We start from the raw sequence: 25,813 nt of genomic DNA on the forward strand, positions 1-25,813 counted from the left end.
TGAGTTTGCTACACCTGTTTACCCTCATCACTCATCTGGGTTTACCAGGTCATTACAGCAGTCTTCTCCACTATATATAATATACTTGAACATAGCGTTTGCTATGCCCAATCCATGACTCACACAAAAGTCCAATAACAAAACACCACTCAGATTCAGATTGGAGAGGATGTTGCTCCAACATTGCCCACATGGGTGTCACGTCAATAGGGTTGGGGGGTGTGTGACGTGGTGGCGTTAGGACCCGGATGCAGATATTTCCAAACAACAACTTGATTTATTTCAAAGGTAAAAAAATAACACAAAATGCGGCTGAGCCGGCATACAAAAACTTAACTATGATTATGAAAAAAAAACTTGACTATGACATAACAGAAACTAAGACTGTAGAAAAACCACAAGGAAAAGCCTGACTTGGCATGGGGTAAATGACGGTGAGGATCTGGCAAAAGAACATGGAAAAACCTGAGACTAAATACTGAGGGGAGGTGATTGGTGAGTGAATGCAGCTGAGACAAAACACAGGTGATGTGGGTGAAGCTGTTGACCAGGGCAAGAGTCACTGAGGGAAAAAATATGTCTAAACTAAAGACGAACCAAACACTTTACCTAACAAAACTAACAAACATGACAATGGGTACTGAAGTCTCCCGGGAGAACAATGAAATCCCCAGTTGAGATCTTCTAGGACACCCCTCATGGACTCCAAGAAGACCGGATACTCTGAACTGCTGCTTGATGCATTAGCAAAAACCACAATCTTCCCTCCCATAATTTGCAGCCACAGAAAGTTGACCCTCTCGCTCATCAGGGTAAATACCAACACCAAGGTATTCAGCAGGGAGCTTGTAAGTATTCCATCAACCTCCTATAATGACCGCCTTCAATGTTTTCCTCCATAGGTGATATCTTGTGGCTTTTTTGAGCTGAGCCTCGCTGAGCCCCAGATGCAGGGCAGGCAGTATACATGTGTTTTGTGGACATGGAGAAGGCTTACAACTCTTTTCCTTATTGGATTCTTTGGGGGTTGCTGTGGAAGTATGGGGTACCAGAGCACCTGTTACCAGCTATTAGGTTCCTGTATAAGCAAAGCAAGAGAGCAGTGTTAGCATTCTTGGTACAAAGTTGAGCTTGTTAACAGTGTGTTGAACTCTGCCAACTCAACCCATAGTCACCAATTCTGTTTATGGATTTATGGAAATTAAAGGTGTAGTCAGAAAGAGGAGGGTGTCTAGTTTGGGAACATCAGGGTTGCGTCTTTGCTCTTTGCTGCGGATGTGGCTCTGTTAGCTTCTTCAAGTCGTGACTTTGGGCACACACTAGAATGGTTTGTAGCTGAGTGAGAATTGACCAGAATTAAAAGCAGCCCCTTCAATTCAAAGGCCACAGTTCTCAACAGGATAAAGGTGGAGTGCTCCCTCTGGGTTGGAGATGGGTCTTTGCCTCATTCAATTCAATTCAATTTTATTTATATAGCGCCAGATTACAACAATTGTCATCTCAAGGCACTTAAATAGTATAATCCGATTCATGCCAATTGGAATTCAAATAATCATAATCCAATGAAATCCAATTAATTGATTTCAAAATAATCCAATTAATTCATGTAGAGCCAATTCAAAAACAATATCCTAGCTAAGGAAACCAACAGATTGCACCAAAACTTGTCTTCAGTCCAATCTCCCATTCTGAGCGTGCCTGAGGCGACTGTGGAAAGGAACGACTCCCTTTTAACAGGAAGAAACCTCTGGCAGAACCAGAACCAGGAAGAAACCTCTGGCAGAAGCAGACTCAGGAAGGGTGGCCATCCGCCTTGACCAGCTGGGGTTTGAGAATACAGAAAAGAGGGGGGAAAAACACCATAACACCATTCAAAGGATATCTGTTGGAACAGGGAAACACAAGTTAATAACCACAATAATGTCACATATACATAATATCATTTGAGAAATTAAACGGGGAAAAAGAGAGCAAAGTGAGGAAAGGTGTGACAGATGAGGTCCCCCAGCAGTCTAAGCCTATAGCAGCTTAACTATGGGATGTTTCAGGATCACCTGAGCCGTCCCTAACTATAAGCTTTATCAAAAATGAAAGTTTGAAGCCTAATCTTAAAATTGGAAAGGGTGTCTGCTTCCCGGACATACACTGGCAGCTTATTCCACAGAGAGGGGCCTGATAACTGAAGGCTCTGCCTCCCATTCTACTTTTAGAAACTCTGGGAACAACAAGTAAACCTGCAGTTTGGAAGCAAAGTGCTCTGTTAGGAAAATATCTTACAATGAGATCTTTAAGATATGATGGAGCTCGGTCATTAAGAGCTTTATATGTGAGGAGAATAATCTTAAATTCTATTCTGAATTTAACAGGGAGCCAATGAAGAGAAGATAAAACTGGAGAAATATAATTGAAGCTATAACAGCTCCAACTCTTCTGGGCAAGCTTTCTACAAGATTTAGGAGTGTGTTTAGGATTTTTTGACCATTTTTCCAGAATCTCAATTGTGAGGTCAGACACTGCCAAGCTGCTCCAGGAACACCCTACTCTTGTTCCGCTTACAAGACATCCAGCTAGGGTTGAGCTCTTACATTATAGCACATTGTAGGCATTGTAGGAGGAATTGTAGGATGAAACATCAATGATGTTGTGGAAGATGACTAGAGGCCAGCAGGCAGTCATCTTTCTGCAGCTGTATGTTCCAATCACTTTGTCTAGGTTGTCCACACCTCCTTTGTTACAATTGTAGTCTAGGATGATGGCTGGCTTCCTGTCCTTGCGATTGCTTACTTCAGCCACTGTGCGCAGTGTGCTCAGGAGTACCACATTCTTGTTTTTCTTTGGGAGGTAGGAAATTATAGTGGTGGTGGACGTGAAGGCAAACTTTGATGAGAAGACATCTCTCCCCTTTGATGAAAGCAGTGCAGGTGAAACCTCGGCCTCTGTGCCTAACATGGTGATCTTCCTCTGCAGGAGCTTCTGTCCCAATTCGTAAGAGGTGAAGAAAGTGTCACATGTGACATTGCGACCCCTCAGTCCTAGTCCTGTCATGCATCAAGCACAATCCGCATCCCCTGGTTCTTCTCTGGGCCTCCATTGGTCGACTTCCCGATGTAGACTTGCATCTTCCAGGCGTAGCTAGATTTGGCGTTGCAGGTCACTCGTGACTTGATCCCCTATTTCACTGGCTTGCTGGACATGTATTGTCGGAAAGGATGACAACCTTTCATTCATTAAAAGAGACAAAAGAGACAAATATCGGTGATTTCTATCTGGCAATCACTTTTGTTACAACCTCTGAATGGAACCAGTTGCTCATCATCTGTTACGTCAGACCCTGCGTTTTAGAGGTATGGCAGCTGCTCCTCCCACTTGTCCCAGACCTCTCTTATGGCTGCCAGTTTCTCTGTTGCACGTATTACGTCTCTCGTGCCCTTCCACTCTCTGCATGCGATAGACTAGCTGCAGCCTAACCTCGGTACCTGCATACACCTGGTAAATGTTCCATAAACAACCTCCATATGTTCGGAAAGCCTGCAGATTTGTCATCTCCGGGATAATTCTTTTCTATTTCCAGTGTGATGAACAGGTAGAATATTGAGGCAATGTCATGGGCATGGGAAACGGCACCCATTGTGGGTCCTGGGGTCATCTCCATGACCTTTTGTTCTACCATCCTGCACTGTTTGTGATATGCTACTGAGGACCATGTTATTTTTCCATTTTTTGAAAGGACAGTCTGTATTACAGCTTGAGGGTTTCTTCTTGATCTTCTTCTTCTTTTTGGTCTCTTTTCCTCTTCAGAATTAGTGTAGTCTTGCTTGACATTTAAAGAAATCTGTTTGAGGACCTGTTCAACTGTGAAACGCGAAGCCATGACTGCAGCACATCGAAGAAGACGATGTTTCCAAACAATATTAGTAGTGTGTTTTCGTACAGCTTTCATGGCAAATGTGAATAAAGACAGCATTTCACTTTTGTAATATTGGGGTCAGTCTGGGAAAATCCTTGTGTTTCAAGTGTAATAAAATCACTGCTGGGCAAATGAGACAGGTTGTTTTTCAAGGCAAGCCTTTACTTGTGTGATTACGCCAGCCAGACGGTGGCAGTGGACTATAGAACACATTAGTATGATGGTTCGATGCAGGAATAAGTTGTATCCCGAGGCTGTCCACATTTCATAATATTTAATCAAACGTCCTCATGTATAATTCATGTATAATTCATGCGGTTCACCGACCGAGATCCTCTTCCAATGACACTGTCTCGGCGCCCTCGTCCGTCCACTCCTGCAAGGGATAAGAAGTTTACAAAGGACTTTCTAAAGCTCTCTACAGGGCACATAATACATGAGTGCAAAACTTACATTCTGTCCGGTAGTGGTGTTTCATGAATGGCCAGGTGGATATAATGGAATGTAAATGTGAAGTGGAAAAGAGCAGCCCTGGAGCAGCTACTGCAGATGTTGTCTCACTCAGTGGCGGGTTGCTGTGATCCCCGAGGACAACGACAGGGTTGTAACTGAATGCAATTGCGCAGAATCTATGAGCAGGTACAAAAAAAAAAAAAACTAATGCAATCAACGCAAGTGGGCTTATAACATATTCAACAGAGGGGTTTATCCACAGCAGGTCTTGATTCCAGACAAAAGTTAGGCCAGCAGCAGCTAAGCTCAGTGGCAGGTCGTTGTGACTTTGGAGGATAATGGGAGGGCTGTAACTGATTCCACTGAGTCCAGACAAAAACTAGGTGAGCAGCAGCTAAGCTCAGTGGAGGGTTGTTGTGACCCACAAGGACATGTATCAAAACGCAAAAGTAGTCAGTTTCTTTCTCTTCATTTGACCTCACACACCTAAATTTCTCACAACTTTCAAGAACAAAAAAATACACTTTAATATGCACAGTCAACAGTGCTCATCATTAATCATGCCCTTGTCTATAATTACATTTTTTTTTTCCCTTTTCCAAAACTCCATATGACAAAAAGCAAAAAAGCCTTTTATGTATATCATCAGAAGACCACTGTTTCAAGAGCAAGCATTAGAGCTCGTCAATTCAAAATGTCAACCTTGTTTCATCCTCAAACAAGGCATGCGCTATTGTGTGGCACTGTGACCTCAGGATTTTGATATAAAGCCTAATATTTCCACAGCCCACAAAGAATAAAGAAGTACACATTAATAAAGTTCATTATCACTTAGACCTATTTTCTACAGAAGGTTAACTGCACTGGTGTCTCTCAGCAGTGCACTTGTGTACCAGTAAATAGCTTTAGAATTAGATAGGCGCCAAAGTCAGGTTTCCATACAATGACTTAATGAGGTCTAAAGCAGTGGTAGCTGGGCCATGGCAAGGCCTGCAAGCACACTCCTGGACACAACACATTCAAATGGACAGCAGCCACTCAAGTGGCTAATTTGGAGAGTGGCAATCATAGAACACAACAAACATTGCACCTACTGTGTATCATCGACCTTGACTCAAATGCCAACACACACAAACACAAACACATGCTCGGAGGGAGAGAGAAAAACAAAGAGAAGAGAAGAGGAGGGAGAGGAAAAGCAGACACTACATGGAGCCGCAAGGCATCACATTAGCACACACTGGCCTCTATTTTATCCCCTGTGGTCTTTGTCAGTGTTGCCTTTTTACCAGTTGGGAGCCGACAGAGACTGGGTGAAATGTGTGTGATGGATTGATTTTAGAAACACCCTATGACTCTGACCTTTTGTTTGGCAAAATTGAAAAGTGGATATCTTGTGTCAACCATATCTCATTAACACCTTGGTCAGAACTTTTCAATTATATATTTCCTTGCTTTTTAAATTTATTTTGCAAACCAACAAATTGAGGCTAAACACACAAAGTAGCAGTGAATTCTAAGCTATAATTTGATAGCTGTAGCAATACAAAAGAAGCGTATCTTCCATCAGATGTACCTGAAACAGACTAAAAACCTTGACCGAAACATTTCTTCTGTCTATATTTATCAAAGATAAACCTTTAAGTAGAAAACTTCAAACCTGTCAAATAATTTCTCCTTGGTATGTGCTGTCACTTCTGCATCTAATTTCTTCCCTTCCATTTCAAATCCCCCCCCTGTTTCAGATAACCTGTGCAACGGGAAGTTCCACAAACACCTACAAGACCTGTATGCTCCACTGGTAGTGAGATACGTGGACTTGATGGAGTCATCCATTGCTCAGTCCATTCACAGAGGCTTTGAAAGGGAGTCCTGGGAACCTGTTAAGTAAGAATGCCCTCATTTACGTGTATTTCTTCTCCTAAATTAAAGATGTGCATTTATCCATTTGATTTTGCTTTTATATAATATAATATAAGTATGAACAGTATGAAGAGTCTCAAAGCACTTGTTGCTGGTATAACATTTGTCAGAGATCTCATTTCTTGTCATATTATGGATGTATAATATTAGCAAAAATAATAAATGATACTGATGATACATTTAAAACTCAAACATAGAAGTGAGAATGTTTTACAAGTACGGTATTACTTAAAACTAGATCTAATATACAGTATGTACTAATAGTACTAATAGTAATTGAAGGTACCGAGAAGCTAACTACTTGTTAAGGTTTATGGTCATAATGTTTTGGATGAGTTTAGTGTATGACATTGATAATTATTCAGTACTGACGTAAATAATTTTCATTCTGATTTCAAATATCAAGAGGAATAATTATGACCTACAGTTACTCTAGATACACTAGAGTAATATATGAATACAAGATGAGACCTAGGTCTCCTTAAAATTCTAAATTAATGTATTCAGAGACAGATAGATATATAATTTGAAATTTTGCTGGCTGTTTTATGCTTCCATTTCAACGCCTAAGCTTCCCTGAGTTACTTGGTGTTGTAGTACCTTGTGCTAAAACTTAGTTTTTTCCAGACTACTGGGACCAGACTTTATTTCAGAACTGTAATGGTCTTGTTACTGTAAATTGTACAGAGATAACCTAGCAGATATCCTAGCAGTTTTCAACTTTACGTTTCAAAATGTTTTCCCATCCATCCAACTATTAATTATTTTCTACTTGTCCAAGATCTGGGAGGGAAACCCATATGTCCCTCTTCCCAGCAGCACTCACCAGCTCCTTTTGGGGGATCCCAAGGCATTTCTAGTCCAGATAGGATATGATTATGTTTATGCATTTTTCCAGATATTTTAATTCAAAGCAACTTAAACTGGTAGGCAGGTAGGGTAAGGGGGTGTTGCCTAAGTAAGTCCTACTGGAGGTAGTACCTTTCACACAGGGGATTTGAACCCAGGTCATCCAAATGAAAGGTGGCAATCTTACCAGCTATCCCAGCTGTAATTGTTTCAGCATGTTCTGGGCCTGCCCTACAGCCCCCTCCCAGTTGGACATGCCTGCAAAAAAAAGGGGGGCAACCAGATCAGAGCTCCCTCTGGATGGTCAGGCTTCTCACCCTATCTCTAAGACTTATTGAGATTTTTATATCAGTTTGTGTTTTTATGCATTTGGCAGATGCTTTTATCCAAAGTGACTTACAGGTAGTCAGATAGGGTAAGGGGGTCTTGCTTAAGGACCCCTACTGGAGGTAATACATTTCATGCAGGGGATTTGAACCCAGTTGTCCCACAGGAAAGGTGGCAATCATACCACTACACTATCCAGTCCTTTTGAACTAAGACTGAACCCTGCCACCCTCCGATGGCAATTAATTCCAGCCACTTGTATCCGTGATCTCATTCTTTCTGTCATGACCCATATCTCATATCCATTGGTGAGGGTTGGAGCACATTAACATACCGGTGCAGCCCTCGCAACTGCTGATAAAGCCCAATCCACCTGTCCATTTCTTGCTCCAATTTGCCATCACTTGTGAACAAGATGCCAAGATGCTTGAATTCCTTGAGGTAGAGATTCATCCCTGAAAATTTCAGATAATTCCACCTCCTTCTGGTTGAGAACTATGGCCTTGGATTTAGAGGAACTGCTCCAGTCCGCACCATAGGTCATGGCTTGAATAAATCAACAGAAAAAAACACGGATGCAACCCTGAGGTTCCTAAACCAGACACCCTCCTCTTCCCAACTACACCTCCAGTCCATGAAAATCACAAAGAGGATCCTTGAAATGGAGCAGCCCTGGCGGAGTCCAACATACAGAGTAAACCAAGAATGCTGACACAACTCCCATGACCCCCTCAGTAACTCTGCGAGGGTAAAGATCTGGTCCTCTGTTCCTGACCTGAAAAACCACACTGCTCCTGCTGATCTAAGGTTCAACAATTGGCCAGGATCTCCTCCGCAACAATCTTGAGGAAACTTTTTCCAGGGAGGCTGAAAATTCTGTGGTTTTACAGCAGAAAGTCGTGGAATACAAGAATAGAATATACTTTATTGTCATTGCACACTAGGATACAACACAATTGTGGGTGTTCCACATAGGCTTGTGTACTGAAAAAACCCCAAAATGAAATAAAATAAAATAAAACACATTGACTCAGGGCTTTGTGCAGAGTAATGGCGATGGCGTCCTCCATGGACTCTGTAGGCGAACTGGTAGGGGTCGAAGGAGGGAGGAAGGCAGTCCCTGATAACATTTTAGGGAAACCAGTCACTCCAGGCACTTCAGAACTACAGGTGTAAACACTATGGGTTTGTAGTCACTGAGGCTGTCTATGGCAGTTTTTTGGGAATGATGATGGTGGAGGCCTTCAGACAGTAACATGTGTCAGGGACATGGTTGAACAGCTTGGTGAGGATCCCTGCCAGCTGGTCTGCACGTCCTTTGACCACTGCCCCTGGGATGCCTTCCAGTCCAGCAGCTTTCCTGGGGTTCACTGCTCTCAGATATTTCCTCACCTCATTTTCATTTTTTTGTAATTTACTTTTTATTCATTTTTCTTTGGTACAAGACAACATACATGCGCCAACTGGACACAACACATATAACATGGGGGAGATCTGAGTGTTAATTAAGACAACAGAGTCAGCATAAATACAGTATACACACATAGACACATGTACCCACACCCTTACTTATCTTGACAGCTCAGTCAGTTTACACATAGTACTCGCATATAGACACATATTCACATATTCACATAAATACACACCCTACCCACTCCTACTTGTACAGCATGTGTGTTTATATACCATATCTTTGTTTTTCCGTGGGCACCTACATCTAAACTAAAAAAAACATAAAGATTATGCACTTGGGAAGGGAAAAAAATTCTAAATTTGGAAGATATGACCTTGCTAATGGTTTGCCGATTATACAAAATCAGGTCTTAAACTTGAAACATAAGAGAGCCATTTTGACCAATTTTCTTCGAAAATAACAATTTGCTATCTCAGCCTAAATGTAATCCTCTCCATCACGTATGTATTATATATTATATCAATCCATTCATTTTTTGTTGGTTTGTCCTTGTTAAGCTATTTTCTGGTCAAGGTCTTTTTGCCTCCCACTAATAAAACCCCTAACAGGTATTTATCCTGCTTTATGTATTTTAGTCCATTCAAATCACCAAGATACATGATTTTAAAGTTTAAGTACATTTTCCTTTTAAAAACAGCTTACAGGACCCCGTGGACATCTTTCCAAAATGGAGCCACAGAGGGACAACCCCAAAAAATATGATAGTGGTTTGCTAATGTATTTCCACAGGACCTCCAGCAGGCAGTCTGATTTGAATGGTTAGTCTTTTGCGCCGGAGTGCTAAAGAATCGAGTCGCATTCTTCCAGCTGAATGCCCTCCAGGAGGGGGAGCTTGTCACTGTCCATTGCTGTTTGCAGATCCTGTCCCACTCTTCCTGTGATAATGTGAGGCTTCCCTCTGTTTCCCATCTTTCCTTAATGTACAGGGTATGGTCATTTTTTAGATTTTGGAGAGCCAAATATAGTTTAGATATTATTTTTTGGAAGGTAGCATTCTCTTAAGCCCTTTGAAAAATGTTCACAATTTCTTCCCTCCCAGAGGTAACAGCCGTTGGGAATGTTTTGTCCTTATCTCATTTTCATTGAGAGAGAGGGTAGGGGTGTAGTAATCTTAGAGAGGCAGTGTGTGCAGGTATGTGGTGGTCTTGAAGCAAGCAAAATAGCTGTTCAGCTCATCTTCCCTTGTGCTGCTGTAGCTGCTGGAGAATGGGGGGGAGCTCTGAACGCTGTAGTTGGTTGTTTATACTTTATGTTGAAAAAGATAGTATCTGTGTGTGTCTTGAGGTCCTGATGTTCAAAGATTGTCCACTCTGTGCAGGCAAAGCAGTCCTGTAGCTGAAGGAGAGTACTTTCAAACCAGGTTTTGACTATGGTCATGGTTTTTTTGTGCTTGGCTTTGTTTGTCGACTGAGGGGGGTGTAGGCTGGTATGAAGAGCAGAGACAGACGGTCTGATTTTCCAAGGTGGGGGAGGAGCATGTTTAATGTTGGAATAAATATGATCAAATGTCTTATCCTTGGTTGCTATGTGCCAGCCTTATCGACAGAACATTTTTAGTGATTTTTAGGGATCTGCTTTTTATTTACATTTCATTTTATTTTTATTTTTGGACAATGTGCATTGCTACCAGTAGATTAGTGTACACAAGAGAGGAACTGTTGGACAAGCTGTACCGTGGATGCAGAGTTGGAGCAAAACTAAAGGGAAAGAGGCACAACAGGAGGTGGAGGTACAAGCCTTTTGTATCCTCCTACCTGCCTGGCTTTGCACAGTATGTGGACTGTCCAACACGTGGAGAAAGGACATTAGGTCTGTTCTATGCTAATGTGAAGGATGCTTACAGGGCAGTGTCTCTTCCACCACTGGGTAGATCTTTAGTAGAACAGCATGGTCTATCTACAACCCACATACAGATCTTGTGTTCAAAGACTTTCTGTTACTACCAGATCTTTCAGGAAGTGGTCACCAGAGGTGCGTGATGCATTGAAAGACTGCTTTGATGTCACAGACTGGGAATGTTCTGCTGGAGGAAGAAGAAATGGACATTGACATGGACAGGAGGGTCAGTACCATCACTGACTACATTAACTTCTGGAGGGACTCTGTGATTCCAGTGAGGACTATAAGGTGCTATCCAAATAATAAACCATGGATCACCAGTGACATCAAAGACCTCCTGAACCAGAAAAATAGGGCACTCCAGAAAGTGGTTTTCTGGCTTCTTCTGTCCAGCGGTACCTCCACCTCTACGTCAGCTTCCACGGCCAGGCCTCCTTAACCAAGCTGCACCTCCACCTCAAGGCTGTACGTGAACTTTTTTAGCACAGAGCACTAGTGCTACAGAGGCTGACAGCTTTTTAGCACAGGACCAGAGAGTTGTAGCACTCGCTAAAAATGCCTGTCACCTCTACAGCTTTGTCGCATCGAACTTTAGCCAGGCCAGGGCCGGAGTGGGACTCATTTTCAGCCCTGAAGTTTCATGCCTCAGACCGGCCCACTTTAGATCACAAGCTATTATTAAATTCATGTAATTATGACCTTACATTTGATATAGAAAACACATTTTGACTTAACCAATTAAGATATTTTCAATGGCAAAATATGCAGGTTTAATTCATATTACTTTCATCCTATTTCCTTTCAATTGTGGGCTTTATGTATTTGCTATCTTACTTTTAATGATAAAAGTATAACAGGTCACTACTATCGTTTGGGCATAGAAAGTGGTTAGGGGGGCAAATGACTCAGAAAAAATGGATGAATTACAATCACGGATTGCCTACAATTGCCTCATCAATGGGTGTTGACTGCTGATCATGTTAGCATTAATGACTCAACTCCCTCTGACTATTTAAATGTTCATGTTCCTCGAACCACAGGCAGAGGAGGAGGAGTGGCAGCTATCTTCAGATCAGGGTTAGTAATCAATCCTAGACCCAAGATTAGTTTTAGCTCTTTTGAATCTCTGATTTACAGTTTTTCCCACCCAAAGTGCAAATCATAAAAATCTCTTCTATTTGTTGTTGTGCATCGTCCACCTGGCCCTTATTCTGAGTTTCTGTCTGAATTCTCAGAGTTTTTATCGCAGTTAGTTCTGAGTACAGATAAAGTCATTGTAGTGGTGGACTATAATATTCATGTAGATGTTGAAATTGACAGCCTTAATGTTCTCAAAGTGTGCACAGACCTGCTCACTCTTTTAATTATACCCTCAATCTTGTGCTGACCTTTGGCATTGAGAGTGAACAGTTAATGGTATTTCATCATTATCTGACCATTTTTTGATTACGTTTGAGTTTACATTACTTGACTATGCAGTATCTGAGTATAAGTTTATTTATGTAGGTGTCAGAGAATGCTGTAACCAAATTTAAATAATTCATTCCATTATGATTTTCTTCACTGCCATGTAGAACAACAGAGGACAGATACCTAAACTTGATTGTCTTATTGAACAATTTCAGTGTGTAGAATAGAATATAAATGTATTGTCATTGTCCTCAGATACAATGAAATTCAGTGTACTCAGTTATGGACTCATTAAAAGAAATATATAATGCTTATTGAAATAAAGATCAGATCAGATTTATTGTCATGCATACAGTCAGTCGTAACAGGGAGGTAGACTGACACTCCTCCAGCTGTCAGTTTCACCAATCTTTCTGAGTGGCGAGAGTGGGAATCAAACCTTCTGATTATTGGATGACCCACTCTAACCACTGAGCTGCTGCTGGTACAATAAAGTAAGAACATTCTCACTGTCTTATTCATGCAGTTACATTCATGTCATTCAACCACTATGCCATCATCTTAGTGCCATTGTATGCATTAGGAATTAAAAACACAGTGCAAAATGGAAAGTGCAGAGCATTTGTACAAGTGCAAGTATTGAGGTTACTGACTGATGCTGACAGATGTTAGTGGGTTTCTTTTCAGATCGGAATTGAGAATGGTGATGCTCTGATGAACTGGTAGCGTTTCCCTGAGGGAAACAGATGGTTGGCAAGATGGAATGAGTCTTTCAGAATGTTGTGTGCCTTCTGCAGGCTTCGGGAGTTGAAGATGGTGTCCATGGTAGGAAACTGTTGGTTTATGATATTGTGGGCATTTTATTATAATCCTCTGCAGCGATTTCCTGTCTGTTTCCTAATGTTCTATACTTCCATACCAAGACAGGATGCCGTAGGTGAGAACACTCTCTATGGAGCAGTGGTAAAAGGCTTTCAGGTGATGTTGTGAGAGGCTCTACTGAGTGTGCAGAGAATGGCCACTGCTGTGCTTTCATAACTATTACTGTGGTGTTTGTTGTCCATGATAAGTTTTCTGAGATGTGTGTTCCCAAGTATTTATAGCTAGCCACTCTCTCTACCCTCGCCTCGTTGATGTGTAGTGGTGTGTGGGTGTCCTGCTTATTTTTTATCATAGATGATCAGCTCTTTTGTTTTTTAATGTTGAGGCTCAGGTTGTTCTCTGTGCACCACTTTGTCAGCCTTTGTACCTACTCTCTGTAAGCCAGTGTTTCTCAATTCCGGTCCTCATGATCCACTGCCCTGCACGTTTTCGATGTTTCCCTCCTTCACCACACCTGATTCAAATAATCAGCTCATCATCAAGCTCTGCAGTGGCCTGATAAGGAGACATTCATTTGAATCAGGTGTGGTGGAGGAGGGAAACATTGAAAACGTGCAGGGCAGTGGGTCATGAAGACCGGAATTGAGAAACACTGCTGTAAGAAGACTCATCACCTTTGGTGATCAGTCCCACTACAGGTGTCACTTGCAAATTTCTCTATGGTGTTGGTATTGTGTGATGAAGTGTAGTCGTGTGTACAAAGAGTAAAGAAAAGGGCTCAGCATGCAGTCCTGTGGTGCCCCTGTGCTGGGTGTCAGAGTGGGGGAAGAGATGTGGCCCCATTCTGACTGCCTGTGGTCTGTTTGTCAGGGAATCCTTAATCCAAAGGCTGCGGTTGACGGTCATGGAGATGGTGTTGTCTGTTGACCTGTTGGCTCAGAATGTAAACTGGTGGGGGTCCAGGGTGGGTGGCGGGGCAGTTTTGATGTGTAATTATGAAGTGTCTTTCAAGACACTTCATAATTACAGGTGTCAGGCTACAGGTCTGTAGTCATTGATGGATGATATAAAATACTTTTTTGGGAGCTGGTAATATGGTGGATGTCTTCGGGCAGATGCGTACAGTGCACTGTGATAGTGAGAGGTTGAAGATATTTGTGAATACTTTACCCAATTCTACAACACAGTCTTTGAGGACCTGTCCTGGGCAGTCGTCTGGGCCAAGTGCCTTCCACGTGGAGTATGCAGATGACTTCTGCAGGTGAAGGATGAGGGTCCAGCTGCTGGTTTCTGGAGCCGGACTGATGGTTGTCATACCCTCCACCTCGAAGTGGGCGAAGAACCGGTTCAGCTGTTCCACCTCCCAGGCGCTTATGTTGGTGATGCTGCTGGTGTGGTTTTGCTTGGTGATGTGCCGTATCCCCTGCCATGACTGGTGGGTGGGTCAAAGTTGCTAAAGAGGTTCTCAATTTTCTGCTTGTAAGCTGCTTAGCATCCTCTTCAGGTTTGCCCTGGCGGACTTGTACAGCTGCATATCACCAGATCTGAAAGCAGTGGTGCGTGCCTTTAGCAGGAGCTGGACATCCCTGATCATCCACAGCTTGTTCTTGGGAAACACATAGATCTGATTTGTAGTAGTGATATTGTCCATGCAGCATTTGATGTAAAACAGAACAGAAGAGGTGTAAGTGTCAATGTCTTACAATTAAATACTCCACGTCTGGTGAGCAGTAAGTGTCCATTGTCACAGCATTTGTGCACCAGTTGGTGTTTGTATAAACACAAAGTCCCCCTCCTCTGCTCTTACCAGAGTCTGATGTCCTGTCGGCTCAGGGCGCATAGTTTGATAGCCTCAGCCAGGGTGGTTGGGGTCAGCCACGTCTCTGTGATCGCCATAACACAGCAATACTGGATGTTTTTTTTGCGTGGAGAGGGTAAGTTCCAGCTCCTCAACCTTGTTGGGAAGTGATCTTGCATTCATGACGAAGAGGCTTGGTAGTGAAGGTCTGTGTGGTTGTCTACTTAGCCTAGCTGTTACTCTGGATCGGCAGCCCCTTTTCTGCCTGCATTCTCGACGTCGCCTCCATCGCTCCCTGGTTGGGAGAGTAATCCATGGGGACCCCAGTGGTCTGACGAGCTCTGTTGGCATGTCGTGTCCTGTGTTTGTGTGGCTTGAAATACAGCTGTCTTGCATCGAACCAATTCTAAGTAGTTTATTTTAGCTGTATCTGACATATGGCAGTAAATATGTGGCGTTTAATAAACAATAAACTGCCAGTAAACTGATTAAAGAGTTCCGATACATGGAGTGCTGAGCGCGCCACCATCTTGGAACCTGATTGGACAGTGCTGCCTCTCTGAAAATGAAGGCAATCGGTCAGAAGAGGTCGGTTCCTTGGTATAATTCACAGCTGCATGCTTTAAAGCAAACTGCAAGAAAGTTGGAAAGAAAATAGCATCCCTCTAACTTAGAAGAGTATCAAATAGTCTGGAAAGATAGTATAAAAACACATTTTTTATTTAAAAAAACTACTCTCGATCCAGGAGTGTAAGCTATTTATTGACCTATATCTAATCTCCTATCTATATATAAAGTTCTTGTGAACATTGTTGCTGCTCTACTTTGTAATCATTTACACACAATTAATTTGTTTGAAGAGTTTCAGTCAGGATTCAGAGTCCATCATGTCACAGAAACAGCACTAGTGAAAGTAAACAATGATCTCCTGTTAACCTCTGATAGCGGACTTGTGTCTGTGGTTTTCCTGTTGGATCTCAGTGCTGCATTTTGATACATTCAAGGTAAACACAAGAAACTTGTGCTACAAAAGAAAATGGACCAGACTAAGTAAATAATCCCTATAATCCCTATATAGACCAGTGAGCAGTGCTGATCAACATGTCATTGGGGTCATCAGGTGGGAACCTCCTTTCATCAGTGTTTCGTCTAGTTGGGCCCAAGACACCTTCAGGAGGCTTGACAGCGATCACTGACGTCCCAGAGTCACTCCCCTAATGCCATGCTCCTCACACCACAACAACCATCTTTTTTTCCACAACCACAAGCTACCCCAGACTCTCACCAACTGCACACCAGTCAGTGGTTCGGGTAGGGGGTAGAAATAGAAGAGGTAAAGATAAGTCTTTATCTAGATTTCTTCTTTCCTTAGCCAATTTCTCCATCTCTCTTTGCCGTCTAGACTTAGCTAAATGTTTTCTTTCAACTCTCTTTCTATCTTGCACCACAAATCTTTCTACACCATAGTAGTAGATTACATCTCCCATCTTCTCTAGTCTATCACTTGGATTTCCTCCTAACCTACCTAATATTACCAACAAATCTTTATTGACTGCCTGCCATTCTTTGTTGCTATTTACCCGAGACCACTTAACTCTAGCTTTCTGCTCCATATTTCTCTCTAACTGGCCTATTCACCTCAGTATCAGCTGCATCCCTTCTTAGAACCTCCTCCACCTCTGTAGCCGTGTTACTGATATCCTTCGGACTTTGGTTTTCTACCTGCCACTGGACTTCACCTCTTAAAAAGTACTGATCAATGCGGCCACACTGCCCTTCTTTCACCACATATCTCTTTATTCCCTGATACATTTTAAGGCCTCTAATTTACGTTACTTTCTGCCAGCCACAAGGACAAACCTGTAGCTTATTTCCCTCTAGCCTACCACTTTTATTTTCTCTAGCTACACTCTCTTTGCTATGAGAATTATTCTGCCCAGTTCTAGCCCTAGAGAATAGGCCCGTGGCCCTATCCTTCACTGAGTCACATCTCCACCTCATAGTCATGTTCATTCCAGTGTCAGTTGCCATGTCGTCTGCCTGTGAGTCATCTTCCGCCCCTGCTCTTGCTGACCCGAGGGGTATTCTCCTTAATTTACCTGTAGCTTAAGCTGGTTGTAACAAAGCTACTCGGCCTCACTACAGCTACCATGGATTGCCAGCCCATGGCAGCTCCTTTGGGGTCTTTGCCTCCTGTCAGCTGTCTTTCCAATCTGTCACATGGTCTTTCCCTTGTTGTCAGCTGCCCTATTCACAGCAGTCACCAGCTAGTCTAGATTTGGATTCAAGGTAAACACAAGAAAATTGTACTAAAGAAAATATGGACCAGACTCAGTGAATAACTCATTATAATCCCTATATAGACTAGTGAGCAGTGTTGACCAACATGTTATTGGGGTCATCAGGTGGGAACCTGATATGATAGATCACAGCATTCTATTACAAAGGCTTCAGCATGTTATTGGGATTAAAGGAACTGCATTACGCTGGTTTAAGTCATATTTATCTGATAGATTGCAGTTTGTTGATGTAAATGAAGAATCTCCCTCGCACACCAGAGTAAGTCATAGAGTTCCACAGGGTTTTGTGCTTGGATCAATTCTTTTCACTTTATACATGCTTCCATTAGGTAACATTATAAGACAGCCTGGCATAGATTGCCATTGTTATGCTGATGATACTCAGCTATACCTATCTGTGAAACCAGATGAAAGCAATTAGTTGATTAGACTACAAGTATGTCGAAGAGACGTATAGACCTGGAGGACTGAGAATTTTCTGCTCCTAAATTTAGACCAAACTGAAGTTGTTACCTTTGGACATGAGCGCTTTCAGGGGAAAACTGTCCAATTATATACTTACTCTAGATGGCATTTGCTTCGCCTCAGGGTCCTGGAGGAGTACAGATCCTGGAGACTTGGGAGGTTGTAGCCAATCACCTTCGGAGCAGAGTAAATGATACGTTGCAGTCTGGCCTTGTCCCTGGCCATGGTAGCAGTGAAGCAGACGGTAATGGAGGAGGTGAGGATGGACTCGATGATGGCAGAGTAGAAGTGCACCATCATCGCCTTTGGCAGGTTGAATTTCTTCAACTGCCTCAGGAAGTACATCCTCTGTTGGGCTTTTTTTATGAGGGATGTTATGATGTTCAGCTCCCACTTCAGGTCCTGGGTGGTGATGGAGCCCATGAAGCGGAAGGACTTCACAATGTTCAGTGGGGATTCACACAGGGTGATGGGGGCAGGTGGAGTTGCACTCTTCCTAAAATCCACAACCATCTGTTAAAACAGGTTAAAACAGGTTTCTAGGACTGCCTTCTTTCACCTTTGTAAAGTTGTTACTTCAAGATTGGACAACTCTTGTTGAACCAGCTGCCTGTATGTGTCAAGGAAGCACACACCTTTCTATCTTTAAGATTCGGCTTCAAACTTTCCTTTTTGATAAAGCTTATAGTTAGGGATGGCTCAGGCGAACCTGAAACATCTAAAGGTTTTGCTGCTATAGGCCTAGATTGCTGGGGGACCTCTCATGATGCACCTTTCTTCACTCCGTTCATTTTTTTCTCTACGTACATATAACATTATTGTTGTAAATAACTTGTGTTTTTCTTTCTCAGCAAGTATCCCCGGTCTGGTGTTATAGTTTTTTTTGTCCCCTCTTTTCTTTTCTCTTAAACCCCAGTTGGTCGAGGCAGATCAACCTCGACCGGACTCAGCACTTTTCTGAGTCTGCTTCTGCCAGAGGTTTCTTCCTGTTAAAAGGAGAGTCGTTCCTTTCCACAGTTGCCTCATGCATGTTCAAGATGCGAGATTGGATTGAAGAGAAGTTTCGGTGCAATCTGTGTGTTTGCTTAGCAAAGCTACTGTTTGTTTTAATTGCCTTTGTATGAATTGGACTAATTTGGAATTTGATTCAATAGATTTTATTATGGTATCAGATAAGATATGGTTCTCAGCCGGAAGAGGGTGGAATGCTCTCTCCGGGTCGGGAATGAGATCCTTCCCCAAGTGGAGGAGTTCAAGTATCTCGGGGTCTTGTTCACGAGTGAGAGACGAACGGAACGTGAGATTGACGGGCGGATCGGTGGGGCGTCTGCAGTGTTGCGGGCTCTGCATCGACCCGTCGTTGTGAAGAAGGAGCTGAGCCAGAAGGCGAAGCTCTCTATTTACTGGTTAATCTACGTTCCCATCCTCACCTATGGTCACGAGCTGTGGGTAATGACCGAAAGAACGAGATCGCAGATACAAACGGCCGAAATGGGTTTCCTCCGCAGGGTGTCTGGGCTCTCCCTTAGAGATAGGGTGAGAAGCTCAGTCATCCAGGAGGGGCTCGGAGTAGAACCGCAGCTCTGACCTCAATGAGGTGGCTCGGGCATCTGGTTAGGATGCCCCCTGGACGCCTCCCTGGTGAGGTGTTCTGGGCACGTTCCACTGGGAGGAGACCCCGGGGAAGACCCAGGACACGTTGGAGAGACTATGTCTCTCGGCTGGCCTGGGAACGCCTCGGGGTCCCCCCGGAAGAGCTGGAGGAAGTGGCCCGGGGACAGAGACGTCTGGGTTTCTCTGTTAAAGCTGCTGCCCCCGCGACCCGACCTTGCGCAGGATTTGAATTATGTATCTGAGAAGCTGTGAGGGAACCACTACAGATGTGTTTGGAAAATTATATTTTCCATGTGGTTGCCATTGAAAGATTTTGTTATGTAGTTGATCGAACCACTTTGCTTATTATCGGGTAACTATCATCTTAGTAGGTTCTTTTAAAAATGCACAGAAAAATATACAATGATATAAGCATTGTTTATGTCCAATTTTAAATGTTTGAGTGTTTCAAATGGGGATTTTTTTTTTTTTTTGCAGTAATGGTTCAGGGACATCAGAGGATCTCTTCTGGAAGCTTGACGCTCTGCAGACCTTCATTAGAGATCTCCACTGGCCTGAGGAAGAGTTTTGCAAACACCTGGAAACTCGACTGAAGCTGATGTCCAGCGACATGATAGAATCTTGCGTAAAACGGTAAAATACTACCGCAATCTAAGCACGCAGCAATAATTAAACATTTGTATAGTGTATCTTCTCTTAGTAAAGTAAGTTATCTTAACAGTTTTGAGCTGTGTGAGGAATAGTCTGGTGTTCTATTCAGGAAGTTTATTCCATGAGTAGTTCAGATTAGAGAAAAATAAATTGAAATTAGCAATAATGTAGCATATTTTACTCTTTTAAGGAATAAAGTCATCAATATGGTACATAATGTAGGAGCACAGACAGCAGCTGTGTTAATTGGAAATATTGTTAAATGTACAAGTGAGGCACCAATAGAGGTATGAGTATTATTTAAGATATTGTTGTGAATCAGTTATCTTACACTATAATCAATTAGATTTTTTTTTCTTGTGAATCTACACACAAAAATGTCAACATAAAATCAGGTAAAAATAAATTTTTTAAGGTTTGTTATTTGTAATTGTGGAGAACCTTGGTGTAATTCAAAAAGAAAAAAAAATCTTGAATTCTTTCTTAAAGAGTCAGAAACATAAAGAATAGAATAAAGAATACAGAAAGAAACGTTCACTGTATGAATGCCACACTATGCAACAAGCCCTCCAAGTACCATCCCTATATGACATCATACGGCATTACGCTTTAGCCAGTCCCCCCCTAACTGTGCTTTGTACAGTGGACCTTTGTATGTGTGAGTGAGACAAACACAAACATATGCTCCATCAATATAATATCACAACAACACTTCATCAAAATACTTCAAGCTGGATTTAGGTTTAAGATTAGAAAAAATACTTTACATTTATCAGGTTTCTATAACATTACGTTGTCACTTTTTGTGTGGCTTTAGAATTAAACAGAATTTTGCGAAGGAATGTACGTGTGATTTGTAATGTTGGTTTACAGAAACCTGCCTTTTTTTAAACAAACCACAGTGGGGTTCAGACTTACCTTTTAGAATATAAAATCAGAAATTTTCTTCATAAAAATTGATCGTCTTTCTTCAGGTATGCAGCATAACGATCCTCATTTGTAGAAATAGAACTTCAGGTTTATTTATTTCTATTTATTTTCAGAACAGGGAATGATTTGGGGGGTAAGGACATATTCATAAATGGATCTGACATTTCTTCCTTTTTTTGAAGGACACGAGCAGCGTTTGAGGCCAAGCTTCAGAGAAGCAGCCGGGCAACAGACTTCCGTGTGCCACAGTCAATCTGCACTATGTTTAATGTCATGGTAGATGCTAAGGCACAGTCAGCCAAACTCTGTGCCATGGACCTTGGGCAGGAGGTGGGAAACGCTCACTTTCAAATAGTGTGAACCCTGTATTAATGTATATCACAATATATTACTTTGCATTTGAAATTATTATCAGAACTTCATACAGTTTCCCTGTTTAAAACTCATCATCGTCATGGTCACTGGTGTTAAATGGATTTTACCTGAAAACAAAACAAAAAGACATAGAAGAAGCCTGCACACAGGAAGTCGAGTAGCTCAACTGGTTGAAGGCGTGTCCCATGGACAGAGGCTAAAAGCTCCACGTCGCAACAGGCCTGTCTCAGGCCCATTAAATTTTGCCCAGAGGCAGGGAAATTATATGATAGAGATGATCAAAGATACATTTTTTTATGAAGGCCAGCAAAACCATTTTTGAATCCTTGTTCAAAATCAGAATTCTATAACTTCTAAATTGGACAATATCCTTCCTTTGAAAAAAACTTGATACAAATCCATTCCACCACTGCCACAGAGTGAACTGTGGTGTGACGTCACATTTGAGATGACATTTTGTCTTTGACTCCAACTTAACTTTTATAAGATCCAGCTATGACTTACCAGTAATTATTGGTAAAGATGTGATTAAGGATAACCTGTTCAAAACACTAGACATTAATCTGTATGTTGTTTTTGTGTAACTGTCTGATGATGAAAGATCTTGTTTACTAGACTATTAGACTAGTCCATACTAATATATATGAAACTGTCAAGTGTTTGCCCTAAAAATAAAAATCCAGAAATGTGAATCAAATGAGTAAAATATTTTTTCTCATCTTTTGTAGAGACAATACCACTCCCAAATCAACAGTCTAATTGAGGAAACAGTGAAGGAGATGATAACTCTGCTGGTTGCAAAGGTACGAAAGAGAAGAATATGTTTTTAAATCATAGGTTATTATGTTCACCTTTGAAACAGGTCAGAGCATCCGTTTTAAGACTGTTCAAATTGATTTTGCAAGGTTGATTTAATGACCATGAAGGCAAACAAACAGTGAAACAATTTAAATTAGATTATAAATGTCACAATAACTGCAAAGTTGTAAAATATGAAAATTGGGATGTCAGGCAACTACTGAACTATTAACTTTTCCTTTTTTTCCGTTTTAATACATAACAGAGTATTTGATTAATTTTCAATAAGCCAAGTCAAACAAGTCAACCACCAACACTTTCTTGCTGGACCCTGGATATATCACGGCAAGGATCCCCTGGTTTGTTGCTAGTAGCAAAAAAAACAAACAAACAACAAAAGCATGTTCGCTAGGTATATATTTGTCCCAAAGAAGCTAAAAATGGCTTCAAAAAACCACAGATAACTTTTAAAACCACAAGTTTTATATATATATAGCGTCAAATCACAACAAATATCATCTCAAGGCACTTAAATAATATAATCCAATTCAAGCCAATTAGAGTCCAAGTCATTGTAATAATAATCCAATCAAATCCAATTAATTAAATTCAAAATGAGTCAATTTCATACATACTGAGCCAATTAAAAAAAATAATATCCTAGCTAAGGAAACCAACAGATTGCACCGAAACTTGTCTTCAGTCCAATCTCCCGTCCTGAGCGTGCCTGTGGCGACTGTGGAAAGGAACGACTCCCTTTTAACAGGGCAGAACCAGACTCAGGAAGGGTGGCCATCTGCCTCGACCAGCTGGGGTTTGAGAAGACATAAAAGAGGGAAAAGAGGGGGGAAAAACACCATAACGCCATTCAAAGGATATCTGTTGGAACAGGGAAACACAAGTTAAAACCACAATAATGTCACATGTACATAATATCATTTGAGATCTTAAACAGAGGGAAAAAGAGAGCAAAATGAGGAAAGGTGTGACAGATGAGGTCCCCCAGCAGTCTAACCCTATAGCAGCTTAACTATTGGATGTTTCAGAGTCACCTGAGCCATCCCTAACTATAAACTTTATCAAAAAGGAACATTTTAAGCCTAATCTTAAAAGTGGAAAGGGTGTCTGCTTCCCGGACATTTACTGGCAGCTTATTCCACAAGAGAGGGGCCTGATAACTGAAGGCTCTACCAATCTACTTTTTGAAACTCTGGGAACAACAATTAAACCTGCCGTTTGGGAGCGAAGTGCTCTGTTAGGAAAATATCTTACAATGAGATCTTTAAGATATGATGGAGCTCGGTCATTAAGAGCTTTATATGTGAGGAGAAGAATCTTAAATTCTATTCTGAATTTAACAGGAAGCCAATGAAGAGAAGCTAAAACTGGAGAAACATGATCTCTCCTGTTAGTTCTCATCAGAACTCTGGCTGCAGCATTTTGGATCAGCTGGAGGCTTTTCAGAGAATATGTGGGACAGCCCAATAATAATGAATTACAGTAGTCCAATCTTGAAGTAACAAATGCATGAACTAGTTTCTCTGCATCAGACAGGATGTTTCTGATTTTGGTTATATTATGAAGGTGAAAGAAGGCAGTCCTAGAAACTGCTTTATATATGTGCGTCCAATGATAAATTCTGGTCAAAAATAACTCCAAGGTTCCTCACTGTAGAACTAGAAGCCAAGGAAATACCATCTAGAGTAACTATATAACTAGACAATTTCTCCCTGAAGCGCTCAGGTCCAAAGAGAACAACTTCAGTTTTGTCTGAATTTAAAAGCAGACAGTTCTGAGTCATCCAGGTCTTTATGTCTTTAAGACAGGCTTGTAGTCTAACCAACCTACTGGTTTCATCTGGTTTCATAGATAAGTACAGCTGAGTATCATCAGCATAACAATGGAAATATGCCATGCTGTCTAATAATGTCACCTAATGGAAGCATGTACAAAGTAAAAAGAATTGGTCCAAGCACAGAACCCTGAGGAACTCCATGACTTACTCCGATGTGTGAGGAAGATTCTTCATTTACAATAACAAACTGGAATCTATCAGATAAATATGAGTTAAACTAGCCTAATGCAGTTCCTTTAATCCCAACAAAATGTTCAAGTCTCTCTAACAGAATGCTGTGATCGATCGTATCAAATGCAGCACTGAGATCCAACAGGACAAGCACAGAAACAAGTCCGCTATCAGAGGCTAAGAGGAGATCATTGGTAACTTTCACCAGTGCCGTTTCTGTGCTATGATGCACTCTGAATCCTGACTGAAACTCTTCAAACAGATTATTTCTATGTAAATGATCACAAAGTTGAGCTGCAACTATTTTTTCAAGAACTTTGCACAAAAAAGGGAGATTGGATATAGGTCGATAATTAGCCAACACTTCTGAATCAAGAGTAGTTTAATTAAGTAAAGGTTTAATTACAGCAACCTTAAAAGTCTGAGGTACATATCCTGTCAACAAAGACCGATTGATCAAATCCAATATGGAAGTGTCAATTAAGGGGAAAACCTCCTTGAACAGTCTGGTTGGGATTGGGTCTAAAATACAAGTTGATGGTTTAGAAGAGACTATTGCTGTTGTTAGCTCAGAAAGATCAACTGGGCAGAAGCTGTCTAAATACAAATCAGGTTCTAAAGACACTTCCAAAGCTGCTCTACTTGATGATACATCAGTGATAATAGTGGGAAGGATTCCATTAATCTTCTCTCTGATAGAAACAATTTTATTGATAAAAAATCTCATGAAATCATCACTGCTGAGAGTTAAAGGAATGCATGGCTCAACAGAGCTCGGACTCTTTGTCAGCCAGGCAACAGCGCTGAAAAGAAACCTGGGATTGTTCTTATTCTCTTCTATCAATGATGAATAATAAGCAGTTCTAGCTTTACGAACTGCTTTCTTGTACATTATTAAACTATCTTTCCAGACTTATTGAGACTCTTCTAAATTAGAAGAACGCCACTGTCTCTCCAGCTTTCTTGCAGTCTGCTTTCACGCACGCAGCTGTGAATTATACCAAGGAGCCAACCTCTTCTGACTGATTACCTTCCTTTTCAGAGGGGCAACATTGTCCAGTGTTGTACGCATTGAAGCTATAGTGCTGTCAACAAGAGTGTCAAGTTCTACTGGAGTAAAATTTAGGTAGCCGTCCTCTGTCATATCTACACATGGCAGTGAAGAAAAGGACGATGAAATCAACTCATTAAATCTGGTTTCAGCATTCTCTGATAGACACCTTTTATATGTAAAATTCTTCTCAGAAGCCGTATAGTCAAGTAATGTAAATTCAAAAGTTCTTTAAAAATCTAGACAAGACAGAGTTATAAGGGAACACTGTTAACTGTTTACTCTCAATGCCATAAGTCAGCACAAGGTCAAGGGTATGATTAAGGCAGTCAGTAGGTCTGTGAACACTGAGAAAATCCAATAGAGTCTAATATAGAATTAAAGTTTAGGCTGTCATTTTCAACATCTACATGAATATTAAAGTCACCCACTACAATGACTTTATCTGTACTCAGCGCTAACTGGGATAAAAACTCTGAGAATTCAGACAGAAACTCAGAATAAGGGCCAGGTGGACGATACACAACAACAAACACAAGAGGTTTTTGTGATTTCCACTTTGGGAAAAACTGAGAATCAGAGATTCAAAAGAGCTAAAACTAATCTTGGGTCTAGGACTGATTAGTAATCCTAATCTGAAGATAGCTGCCACTCCTCCTCCTCTGCCTGTGGTTCGAGGAACGTGAACATTTAAATAGTCATAGGGAGTTGATTCATTAATGCTAACATGATCCTCCTGCTGCAGCCAGGTTTCTGTAAGACAAAATATATCAATATGATGATCACAGATCAAATCATTCA

At 41.5% G+C, this 25,813-nt stretch overlaps 1 protein-coding gene across 3 annotated transcripts in view; it reads left to right on the top strand.

The window, feature by feature from the left end:
* Positions 1-25,813, top strand: part of LOC140303953 (calcium-dependent secretion activator 1-like) — a 654,602-nt gene that overhangs the window by 453,806 nt on the left and 174,983 nt on the right. For all 3 annotated transcript variants that reach the window (XR_011915222.1, XM_072382948.1, XM_072382947.1), the window contains exons 20-23: positions 6,106-6,247; positions 19,659-19,814; positions 20,945-21,092; positions 21,866-21,940. Coding sequence is in view for 2 of the 3 variants with exons in the window: in XM_072382948.1 (XP_072239049.1) it covers positions 6,106-6,247; positions 19,659-19,814; positions 20,945-21,092; positions 21,866-21,940 (521 nt within the window). In the remaining variant the exon portion in view is untranslated. The remainder of the gene's footprint in view (positions 1-6,105; positions 6,248-19,658; positions 19,815-20,944; positions 21,093-21,865; positions 21,941-25,813) is intronic.

The sequence above is a fragment of the Leuresthes tenuis genome, unplaced genomic scaffold, assembly GCF_036924035.1.
Source record: "Leuresthes tenuis unplaced genomic scaffold, fLeuTen1.0.hap1 SCAF_3, whole genome shotgun sequence".
NCBI classification, from domain to species: domain Eukaryota; kingdom Metazoa; phylum Chordata; class Actinopteri; order Atheriniformes; family Atherinopsidae; genus Leuresthes; species Leuresthes tenuis.